The following is a 12,686-nucleotide window of genomic DNA, read 5'->3' as shown; positions in this document are numbered from 1 at the left end:
CCAGTTTGACAGAAGTAGTCGCAGAGTGTTACAGTGTGGCGGAAATGGTCACATAGTGGAACAGTGTGGAGGAAGTGGTCACTGAGTGGTACAGAGTGGAGGAAGTGGTCACATAGTGGTACAGTGTGGAGGAAGTGGTCACAGAGTAGTACAGTGTGGAGGAAGTGGTCACAGAGTGGTACAGTGTGGAGGAAGTAGTCACATAGTGGTACAGTGTGGAGGAAGTGGTCACAGAGTGGTACAGAGTGGAGGAAGTGGTCCCATAGTGGTACAGTGTGGAGGAAGTGGTCACAGAGTGGTACAATGAGGAGGAAGTGGTCACAAAGTGGTACAGTGTGGAGGAAGTGGTCACAGAGTGGTACAGTGTGGAGGAAGTGGTCACAGAGTGGTACAGTGTGGAGGAAGTGGTCACAGAGTGGTACAGTGTGGAGGAAGTGGTCACAGAGTGGTACAGTGTGGAGGAAGTGGTCACAGAGTGGTACAGTGTGGCGGAAGTGGTACCAGTTTGACGGAAATGGTCACATAGTGGTACAGTGTGCGGAAATGGTCACATAGACGTACAGTGTGGCGGAAATGATCACAGAGTGATACCAGTTTGGCGAAAGTGGTCAGAGAGTGGTACCAGTGTATCACCATGTGTGGCGGAAGTGGTTACAGAGTGATACAGTGTCGAGGAAGTGGTCACAGAATGGTACAGTGTGGCGCAAGTGGTCGCAGAGTTGTACCAGTGTGACGGAAGTGGTCGTAGAGTAGTACAGTGTGACGGAAGGGGTCGCAGAATGGTACCAGTATGACGGAAGTGGTCGCAGAATGGTACAGGATTGGTGGAAGTGGTCGCAGAGTGATACCTGTGTGGCGGAAGTGGTCTAAGAGTGATACCATTATGGCGGAAGTGGTCAAAGAGTGGTACCAGTGTGTCATCATGTGTGGCAGAAGTGATCGCAGAGGAGGACAAGTGTGGCGTTAGTGGTCGCAGAGTAGTAACAGTGTGACGGAAGTGGTCGCAGAGAAGTACCAATGTGACGGAAATGGTCACAAATTAGTACCAGTGTGTTGGAAGTGTTCACAGAGTGGTATAGTGTGACGGAAGTAGTCAAAGTGGTACCAGTGTTGTGGAATTGGTCGCAGAGTGTTACCAGTGTGGGGGAAGTTGTCACAGATTTGTACCAGTGTGACGGAAGTGATCGCACAGTGGTAGCAGTATGGCAAAAGTTGTCATAGATTGGTACCAGTGTGGCGGAAGTGGTCACAAGAGTGGTAACATTGTTGCGGAAGTGGTCACAAATTGGTGCAGTATGACGGAAGTGGTTACATAGCGATACATTGTGGCAGAAGTAGTCACAGAGTGGTGCAGTGTGGCGGAAATGATCACATAATTGTACCAGTGTGACGGAAATGGTCACAGAGTAATACAGTGTGGCGGAAGTGGTTACAAAGTGGTGGCAGAAAGGGTCACAGAGTGGTACAGTGTGGCAGAAGTGGTCACAAAACTGTACCAGTGTGACGGAAGTGTTCACAGAGTGGTACTTGTGTGGTACTTGTGTCACAATGTGAAACAGAGTGTCGGAAGTGGTCACAAAGTGGTACCAGTTTGGTGGAAAATGTCATAGAGTGGCCACAGTGTGGCGGAAGTGGTATACAGAGTGGTACCAGTGTGGCGGCAGTGGTCACAGATTAGTACCTGTCAAGTGAGGCGGAAGTGGTCTTAGAGTGGTACTTGTGTGGCGGAAGTGGTCACAGGGGGTACCAGTGTGGCGGAAGTAGTCACAGATTGGTACCAGTGTGGCGGAAGTGGTCACAAGAGGGGTAACATTTTCGCGGAAGTGGTCACAAAGTGGTACCATTGTGGCTGAAGTGGTCACAGAGTGGTTCATGTGTGACGGAAGTGGTCACAGAGTGATACAGTGTGGCGGAAATGATCACAGAATTGTACTAGTGTTGCGGAAGAGTTCACAGAGTGGTACCAGTGTGACGGAAGTGGTCACAGAGTGGTACCAGTGTGACGAAAGTGGTCACAGAGTAATACAGTGTGGCGGAAGCGGTGACACAGAGTGGTATGTATACATGTGGCGGAAGTGGTCACGGACTTACACAATATGGCGGAAGTCTCTTGATTCGCGTAAAAATAATGTGTTTATTGTGTTCCCGGATATGCGTATCATTACTGCAATCTTTACTGATACATTTACAATGTGTGTACAGGCAGTTATCGATCTAAAGGATAATTATATCTTTTTAATTGTCGTTTGAACTAAAGGAATTGTAGGAACTATTGTATATTTTTTCACTTTCTTCCGACACGGTACCGTCCTATACATGTGTAGGCCAGTATATAGGTGTATCTGTATACACAGGTGTTTGAGTGTCGTTATGGTGACACCAGTGTAATCTCAGTGGTACCCCTGGTCGCACACGGTTGGTGGGCGGTCACGCTCTAGTTTCACTTTGCAGACCGGGAACACTAGACTCAGAAACATGGAGATTTCTTAATTTTAACCTCCCAAACAAGTTTCCATCTGCGTCCGGATGTCCACCCAAGCATATCCCCTGGTCGGGGCAGCGAATGTGTGTCCATGGAACGTCCTGTATTTACACCCCGTAAGTAACACACCTTGCTCAACACACGTGTTTGTATACAAACGCCGGTTCTGGTCTGACGGAGGTCGATTTTAAAACAAATCGATTATATAATGTCAAGTTTTATAGTAATTATTGTATTATTCATACATCTAAGTCTCTATAGGAGGAGCAAAAAAACATTGTCAGATTCCTTATCAACTCTCATTCTTAGGTATTTCGAAATTTTAAGTCGCATGTAAAAATCAATTACCTACATTGTACAGTACATGTATATATGTATGATAATGTATCCCTAATCCCTATTAGTTATAAATTATAGATAAGTCGGCAATCACGGCGGTACTGTTTACGAGGACAGTAAATCGAATCAAAACATAATGCATTTATTGGATTATTGTTTAAATGACTGAGAAATACGGGCATGGCGCTATAGTAAAAATGTACTTGTCCATTGGAGTAGGTCGGGTGGCGTGATATCAATGGGCCGGGGAAGGTGGGTTTGTGTGTCACTGTTACGGTATACCTTTATAGGTAAACAAACTTATCGCTCCAGTGGATTACCCGACACTTTATATAGGAGTCTCTTTACTCTTACCACCATATTTTTAAAAATTTTACAAATGAAACTTTTCAAATCCGCTTTTCAAAAGAACGACCAAAATTATGGGAAAAAAACTTCAATAACAACAGATATGGAATTCTCTATATACAATAAATGTAGCAATAAGTAAAGCGATCTCGTCTCTACCACACAAGAGAATGAATTATACATGCTTAGAAATATAAAAGTTTATTAGAAGATAAACTACTCGTAATTGCCATTTGGTTTATAGATAGGAAGCTATCCAGAGGTTCCGTACTACGGAAGTGTTATCCGTTGATATTCATATATCAACAGAAATACACATGGTAGCTTATATATATGTGTAATTTTATATGATAAATAAATATCCTTGTGATGAAATTTAAATAGAAAAAAAAACTAAAACAAATCTGGGTTTTTTTTAGTTTCTTTTTTTTTTGTAATTTTATATATACCTGTGATATATAATGGTTATTGTACTAAGGAATAGAAGCATTGGGACTTATACATGCTCATAAACCCTAAAAATAGAATGGAATAGGTATGTAGATCGCCAAACCTGGAAAGGAGTCACTCTCCTATAGTATATACATAGCTAATTACCAAAATAGGTCTGCTGGTTGGAGATGCCGGAACATCTTAAAGGTGACTAAAGTATCTCCCCAACAGACTAAGCTATTCTAGAATTGTGTCAGAAAGTGACACCACGAATTTCCACGACACGATTAAGGTCATTTTTGTTGAAACTTTCGTCTTAGTGATGGCACTTTGTAAAGTTGTAACATTTTCACATCTTGAACTCCTCCAGTTCTATCTACGATTTGGCTGAAACTTGCCTGAAATGATCCTGACATGGTCACGACAAAGTGTTGTTATTTTTCGGGTCGATCCGAAATCCAAGATGGCCGCCACAACCACCATCTTGAAAACACATTTTGAACTTCTTCACAATTCTACCGATGCGATTTGGCTGAAACTTGAATGAAATGATCCTGACATGGTCCCAACAAAATGTTCTTATTTTTCGGGTCGATCCGAAATCCAAGATGGACGTCACAGCCGCACTGTTTTACATTTTGAACTTTCTCAAATTCTACCGGTGCGATTTGGCTGAAACTTGTATAAAATGATCTTGACATGGTTCCGACAAAGTGTTGTTAAATCTCTGGTTAATCCCAAATCGAAGATGGCTACCATGACACTATCCTTTACGATTATTGTCAAGGAAATCCGATGACCGTTAAGACCCTTGTGCCTCTTTTTTCTTCTCCGTATTCAAGTTGAGCTAGGTCTTGCCAAGTTTTGCCACGGTCTTTTACGAATTACGTGGCTGACCATGGGTATGGGGGAAATAGCTGTCCCCGAAGGTAGGAGGGTACAATACGGTTCCCTACGGTCTACCAAGGATACCACTATACGTTCTCTCTAGGCCCGTTACGAATTTGAGGAGGTCTGTTACGTTTTGCGCCTTTAGATCAAGCTCTTATACGTTTTTGACATCCGCCAAGGCTCAATAGGAATGAAAGTCTAATGCCGGACAGCGTTGGAGGAGATGTAAAAATTAAATATTGCCTAGTGTTTCTACGCCATTTTTTTGATTTGGTTCTCACCTTATCTGTTTTTTTGTGATGATAACTTTGGTATACTTTGATGACATCAAAGTTCATTAATACAAATAATTCCAAGTAGAATCAAATATGTACCATTCCAGGCAATGACGCGCTATCAAATATTACGTTCAGCGTAAGACCGTAATAGGACGTAACACGCCGTACGGCGTCGGGTTTTCAACCGTTACAAGCCGTGAGGTACCTTGACGGAACGTATTGAAATGGCTACCATACACCTAACATGCCGTGAAAACTGTAACAAACCTTGACAAAACGCAAGAAAACGAGCAGCTAACCGGGGATAAAACGGGGAACAAATCGCATGAGAACGGTACTAAACTTGAAACTAACGTGAGACGCTTGGGAGCTTGATAACTGCCCGTTTCATCACGATCCGTCTGCAAGTGCTGTTACGACTCGTAATGTTTTGTTGCGTCAATCCCGTTTTACTACGCCCTGTTACGTTCATTAGCTGTACAACGACTGCTGTTTCACATGAAATCTGGCACGGCATTTGTCTATCATGTCCTTCTGGGCTGTCGTGCGTTGTCTCACGGTCACCACGTTTTGTCCACGGTGGCCTGGAATGGGGCTGCCGTGGTCGCCGGGAACATAGACCATGTTAACGTTCATGTCATATGAACACATGTAAACCTAGCATAACGTCTCGCTTTTGGCAATGAGTTGAGCGCTCGTCTCTGTGATGTAGCTATATAGGCTATGCACAGGCGTTTGACTCTATAGACATTTTTCCGTCTATATAAATGTAATACTCTGTCGACACAGTATTACATACAAAGATAGAAAAATGTCTATATAGTCAAACGCCTATGAGTTATGCATGGTTCTGTGCCCTAAGCACACCGTTAAAGTGATATTTTATAAAGGGATTGAAACGACTGGTTTGCCCATCGTAGTATGATGTGGCCGACGTGTTGTACATATTCTGTGTCTTTCGTAGTAAATGACAAGAGCTTCACTCACTGCTGGAAAGAGTCATTACACATAACTAATTCTCAGATCCCTGTTAAAACCACAGTCATACTCTTCACGCGCAGCACATAGCATGCACGGGAGACCGTCCTGAAATTAATGTTATTTTATTCAACAACCAACCATCTACTCAGATGCAAACAATATAAGATGATCTCTTCCTTATATATTTGTATACAACAAAAGATTTCATATTGATATTCAGAAACATTCTGCCTATTACAAATTCATCAATGTCACATCGGCTGAAATGCCGAAGGTGGTCCAGTATTGATGATGAAACATGGTGTCTAGTATGCCTGTCAGCGAGAATCGAATATCTTTAATTTCCTACCACAAAGATATACAAATGCTACAGCTATACCAATACTGTAAATTACATTATTCGTCTACATTGTAGATGATGTAAACAACAGACACGGAAGGAAAATCATCAACGTTTGAAGTATTAGAAAAATGTATATCCAATATTAGTCTATGAATTCATGTTGCTTGCTTTTTTAATTTACACAATTTTATTAATTCATTTTCTTTAATTTGTCACATAGTACTATTATATTTTTATGAACAGGCATAAATGTTAACTGTCCTTACTAGAAATGTTTTCATGAACACGCTTAATAACAGGGGATATCCCAAAGATATTCTCATTATCTCAACAAATCAAAAACAACTATGGGAAAAGTTAAATTTCGAGAGTTTCCTTCATTTGGCTACAGGATGAAAGGACATGAAGACAAGACTACTATGGTATGTTTGCTGGCCTTCACAGTTAAGCGCAGACCGTCCTGAAGTGACCACGTGGACATGGACATATAACATGTGTTGGTTTATATAATGCAGCTCATCACTTTCCAACGTGTAATGTATTAGCGGCGTTACGTCGTAAACAAAGAGATGCGATATGTATATAGATATGTATTTAATCCGATTAACTCGTGACGGTAAAGAGGTGCGTGCATTACTGATTTAACTGCCCACTATGTACCTGTTGTAGCTGTCCCATCTGTGACAGTGACGTCACGTCTACCTGTACAGGTAAGAACAGCTGTACTAGGATACCAGCTGTTTAATTTCCCCCATTACACACTGATAACGTACGTATCTGTCCCGGACACTTCACTGGAACTAAAGGCGGACGTTACGATCAGCGGTTCTATAACTCGTGGTGCCAACAGCTGACTTCATAGCCATCAAAAGTGATTCTTCAAATTCTGGCACCAAAAGTGAAAGTTGTCAATGACGAACGTTGCAAACAGTAACTCTTAAAGTTAACCGTGGACAAAGGCGGTTCTAGGACCTCAAAGAGTTTTGGTACCAACATCTGGCAATAGATGCATCATTTGTGATACGAACGGCGAACTTACGTAGATTCGGAGCCTTTTTTGCAGTACCAAATGCGGAGGTACCACGGTAGACGTAGTGTTTTAGACTTCATGTGGACATTGTCACAAAAAGCTTAAGCTACGGAATACATGCTATATGATTGAGTACACAATTGTTACACTATGGAAAACCAGAGCAGATATATCGGATCCTTACAGAACTCTTTATTGAGACTATAGGTCCCACGAGCGGACACATATGGATGTTATATTTCCACGTTTTGAAAGTCATCGACAGTAAATTGTAGCTGAATTTTGAGATTTGTTGACTTAAAATACGCTCTATAGCATTGTCACTACTAACGACAGGTGTTTGGTTTAGAGTATGGTCAGCCTCCGGACAGTGAGGTATCTGTTGGTCATCTCTATCGCCGAGTTCGTGTCTGTAAGTACTACAACAGTTACTGTTCCTTTATAAGCACGATGTGAGATGGGTTTTGGTTTTTAGGTACATGTAAGAATTTCTGTCACGGATAAAAATCGGGAAACCCAGAAAGTGAAACACCGACCTACAATTGTACGTTTTTCACTTTGGTTCAATAATGGTTTGGAAGAATGTCGGACTTAATTTATTAAATGCTCGGTGTAAAATTGAGTCAATGGATGCTAGTGATAAACTGTCAGACATATTAACCACTGAGTGATTGTGTTTCGAAGTATGCATCAATTAATATGTATGTTTCATTTTACTTAGACAAATGACTTTGATATTGATAGCGTTTGCATATCCAATTTCGGTTTCCATTTTACGTATACTCATGCAATACATACATTCATCATATATCAATATGTTACAATAATATAAACCGGTTTATTTTTCATTTTATAGCTTTTGTGGGTTGATCGATTGTAAATGAACCGACATGTTGTACAAACAATGGACCAATAAACAACATTGTTCCAAATAAACAGTGGGCTGATGTAAAGCATTGTTTCAAACAAACAGTGAACCAATATAAAACATTGTTCCAAATAAACTGTGGACCGATGTACAATATTGTTTCAAACAAACTGTGGACTGATGTACAACATCGCTTCAAACAAACTGTGGACCGATGTACAACATTGTTTCAAACAAACTGTGGACTGATGTAAAACATCGCTTCAAACAAACTGTGGACTGATGTACAACATTGTTTCAAACAAACTGTGGGCTGATGTACAACATTGTTTAAAAAAAACGTAGACCGATGTACAACATTGTTTCAAACAAACTGTGGACTGATGTAAAACATCGCTTCAAACAAACTGTGGACTGATGTACAACATTGTTTCAAACAAACTGTGGACTGATGTACAACATTGTTTCAAACAAACTGATGACCGATGTACAACATTGTTTCAAACAAACTGTGGACTGATGTACAACATTGTTTCAAACAAACTGATGACCGATGTACAACATTGTTTCAAAAAAACGTGGACTGATGTACAACAATGTTTCAAACAAACTGTGGGCTGATGTACAACATTGTCTCAAACAAAGTGTGGACCGATGTACAACATTGTTTCAAACAAACTGTGGACTACAACATTGTTTCAAACAAACTGTGGACCAATGTACAACATTGTTTCAAACAAGCTGTTAACCGATGTTATTTAAACAATCATTGAGTTAATGTTTTACATAATATTGTGAGTTGATATACCTATACAGTACACAGTCGTAGGACGGCGTGAGTCACACTGCTGAAACAGCGTCCGTATCACAGACAGCAGATGTCGTGCTGATTGACGGATGTTTTGTGTTTCTCATTTCAATAACATTCTTCACATACGATACTTTTATATGAACACAAACATATCGACATGATGAGTTAGAATATCGTATTTCCTTTTCTATCTTCTCATAATGCCACAAAAAATACATTACATAAGCTAATGTTGCATGTTGTATATATAAGTATTGATATTTAAAAGCTCTACATTGCGTTGGCAGAAAACAATTTGTTCTAGTAATACCATAATGTGTAAGAGGATTATTATAGAAAATGTAGCGGTTAGAGTCTGCAGTTCTATTGTTATGTGTATGTAAACTTCAAAATGATTCGGAATACGTTTGAACTTAGAACCTCCAATCACTAGTCGGGTGCTCAACCGACTGAGCTATGTGATGGTCAACGAGGATTGAATCAGTCCAATTCCGTTATAAGCGTATTGTTAAAAGGACAAACATGATCAGACACAACAATTTTTTAATGCTGCCAATCATAATATAATTATCTAATCATATTTTTCAAAGACCAGGTCATATACGAAAAATTCACCAAATGTATGGTATAGACTATTGTGGGTATACAATTAACGGTTTAGAAAGAATTATCCTTTATGTTTTACAACAGGTGCCCCAGCCTGCTTGCTGTCAAATTGGGGACAAAAACGGGACTAATGTCGTTCCGGATGTGACGTCACTAGAAGCAGAATGGAAACAGCGACTTCATTCCTTTGGTGAGTACTTTTACCATACTGAACACAAAGTGTGGTTTTATATGGTAACATTGATGTGTCAAAGAGAAGTAAAGAGGGGTAAAGTGGAAGGAATTTTAAAATACGATGATCTTTGCGTCTTAATAAGTGGAACTAGTTAGGGCTGTGTGATACGTTTGCATGCGTCAGGGATGAATGGGGACACAAGAGTTCAGATGGAAAGCATGAAAATTATGTCAGATGGCAAAAATATTCGTCAACCTACTGTTCCTGTTCGTAATAAAAAGTGACATGGCTAAATTAATAGGTGTGCTAGTTATTGATACTGAAACATATTTAATTTACAAATTACAATAACTTTGCATAAAAATCATTTATCTTTACAGAGAACTCGTTACTGCTGAGTGTGGAGAGAAGGAGCCTGTTGGTAGCAGCTGTGTTGATGACGGTTACCATGGCAATACTCCTCATAGGGACCTGTATACTCTCGTGTAGAACGGAGGAGGTAGGGGCCGAGTACGAACCTCTCTCACAGGAGGATTGGGACACCCTAACCTCCAGACTCCTACAGAACACGGACCAAGTAGACTGGAAAAATCATCTTTATTCTGCACCTTTCCGAGAAGGACCCAGGCAGACGTAGCAACTCTCTACTAGACAGTCGCCATATTTTTTATTTCAAATTTTATAATGTTACTTAATTTCTTTTACTAACTTCGTATCTTAACCTAAGACAAAGAAGATTTCCAGAAGAAACTCTCCTTTAGTTCCATGCAATCCTACAGTAGAAATGTATATGTCTCCTGTGAATCGTAAGGCACCTTGTCGAGAATGGATCTCTACACAGGTACGAATTGAGGTCATGATTGATCCATGACAATTGTTATGCCTCATAAAGCTATGTTGATATTGAACCCATAACATTCCATGATTGTATGAAATGGTATGGCATTAATATTTATTTCCTTAAAGTTTGTAGGACCTGTTATACAGTAATATTTATAACCTTTACTTTATGATTTTATTGTTTTATTATTTGTTTTGTACTGTATCTGTTAAAGTAAGTCTATCAGATTTCCCAATAGGGGAAATAAATGTAAATCCTATAAATCGCTACTTGTCCTAGAGATCTGCATGGATTGTAACCAAATTTGGCCAGAAACATCCTTAGGAGAAGGGGAACAGAACTTGCATACATTTTGGCTCTGACCCCCCGGCGGCAGGAGGGGCGGTGCCCAATAGGTGAAATAGAGGTAAATCTTATAATTCGCTACCTGTCCTAGAGTTCTGCATGGATTGAAACCAAATTTGACCACAGACATCCTTGGGGGAAGGGGAATAGAGTTTGTATAAATTTTGGCTCTGACACGCGGGGGCAGGAGGGGCAGGGCCCAATATAGGAAATAGCGGTAAATCCTATAAATCGCTAAAAGTCGTATAGTTCTGCTTGGATTTTAACCAAATTTAGCCCAGAAACATCCTTGGGGTTAACAGAATTCGTATAAATTTTGGCTTTGACCCCCTGGAGCAGAAAGAGTGGGGCCAGATAGAGGAATAAGAGGTAAATATTCAAATTCCTTCAGAAAAGAAACAATGAACCTGTATTCAGAACATTCCTAGGCATTACAAACCAGGTGAGCGATACAGGCTCCCTGGGCCTCTTGTTTATGTTTTCAATTATTTATGCATGAATGCATACATGCAGATGCTCAGCAGACGCACATTTCACGAACTGTAGAATAATTGAGCATTTTATTCTTTGAACCTTACGTAAAACAAAAACTTTACGTAAACAACTATCTGGTTGTGATTTGAAATTTTCATATGTCGCCTAGTAGGTGAGTGATGTAAAACGTATCCTATATATGAACACAAATGGGATTCGTTAATGCGGTTTTCTACTTTTTGTAATTTGTTTACTTTGCTCCACTAGCAGTAATTAAGAGATACTATTGTAACTACAATTTTATCACTGTTTCTGAATATTCCTCAGGGTGAGAGATAGAGGTAGCCTGAAGATATTATACAAAAATATGTATAGCATTTTGATGAGGTTGATACGTGGTAATATTGACCAGAAAATAATAGGAGTTATTGAGGACTTGGTATTTATAATATGTATAAAAGGTGGACTTCCTTATCACCGCCAGCGTTGTGATATATCAAGTCTTTTTCCTTCCTACTTAACCGTTTATCACGTCTTTTGAAATATTGTAATATTTTATCTTTCAAAGTACTTATACAAGAAATATACGGATAAATTTACAATAGATATGTACATGTGATCCCTTTTATATCCTGTTTTTATTATTATCATTTTCCTGATATATCTCGTCAAAAAAAAGGTATGAAAGAGATGAAATTTGTGTATTTTTCATGCATCTTTTGTTTACTGTCATGAAATTATCACATACACTGAAGTATATGCAATAGATAAAAAGATGCAGGGATACCGGTCTGTTTTTAATATGCAATGTAATAGACGTCCGCAATCGGTACATAAGTTTATATCATACTATGTATAATTTATTGTGTAAAGAATATTGTTATATTGCGTTTATACTACTGTTCAATAACTTTTTATATAAAAAAAAATAAAATCAAAGATCTTCTTTCCTAGTCATGCATTTATCTTACTTAACGATTAAAACCGAAATCAATGATAACAGTCAATGAGTAGCAATCCTCTTGTAACTGTAGGAAGATATGAGACGAACAGAGAGGACAATCCTAAGTTGTATAACGTGTGTCCAGATTCCCTTTTGAATTTTTGAATATAAAACATGTTTAAATTAAAATGAAAAGTGACATCCTCCCCGAGAGGGTGAACGTCGATTATAAACTCCTTCGGGAAGGTGAAGGTGAATCAGTAACCCATCGAGAAGGTGAAGGCCGTAACCCCTCGGGATGGTGACGGACGAATGGTGACCTTGGCCGGAAAGATAGATGGCGAAAAGAAATCTTGTAAAGGTAAAGGACTAATAATAGTCTTCCATTGAAAGTGAAAGACATCAGTGTTGTCGACACAAATAAAGTAGATAAACTATTCTTGTTGATTGCGAACACATGAAGACACCAACCACTCTCCCGGAATTACGATGTAACATT

General features: G+C 39.6%; 1 protein-coding gene across 2 annotated transcripts; it reads left to right on the top strand.

Moving 5' to 3' along the window:
• The first annotated feature begins 1,833 nt into the window (after window positions 1-1,833).
• LOC138304877 (uncharacterized) lies at window positions 1,834-12,190 on the top strand. Of its 2 annotated transcripts, XM_069245233.1 has the most exons (4): window positions 1,834-2,598; window positions 6,486-7,536; window positions 9,494-9,599; window positions 9,965-12,190. In XM_069245233.1, the coding sequence occupies exons 2-4, from the start codon at window positions 7,477-7,479 to the stop codon at window positions 10,219-10,221; spliced, it is 423 nt and encodes a 140-aa protein (XP_069101334.1). In that variant the 5' UTR covers window positions 1,834-2,598; window positions 6,486-7,476; the 3' UTR covers window positions 10,222-12,190. The 2 variants fall into 2 exon arrangements, with proteins under 2 accessions (XP_069101334.1, XP_069101333.1); XM_069245232.1 differs by lacking the exon at window positions 6,486-7,536 and having other exon boundaries at window positions 1,836-2,598.
• The last annotated feature ends 496 nt before the right edge of the window (window positions 12,191-12,686 follow it).

This window comes from Argopecten irradians, chromosome 12 (genome assembly GCF_041381155.1).
Source record: "Argopecten irradians isolate NY chromosome 12, Ai_NY, whole genome shotgun sequence".
NCBI lineage: Eukaryota > Metazoa > Mollusca > Bivalvia > Pectinida > Pectinidae > Argopecten > Argopecten irradians.
This window is presented reverse-complemented; position numbering and strand designations above follow the sequence as displayed.

What these genes read in the sequence shown, in the direction of transcription:
- LOC138304877 (XM_069245232.1), top strand. Translation starts at nt 2,527, where the DNA reads ATGTCCACCCAAGCATATCCCCTGGTCGGGGCAGCGAATGTGTGTCCA. An exon ending in ACGTCCTGTATTTACACCCC is followed by an intron (nt 2,599 to 9,493) that starts GTAAGTAACACA and finishes GTTTTACAACAG; the next exon opens with GTGCCCCAGCCTGCTTGCTG. An exon ending in ACAGCGACTTCATTCCTTTG is followed by an intron (nt 9,600 to 9,964) that starts GTGAGTACTTTT and finishes TTATCTTTACAG; the next exon opens with AGAACTCGTTACTGCTGAGT.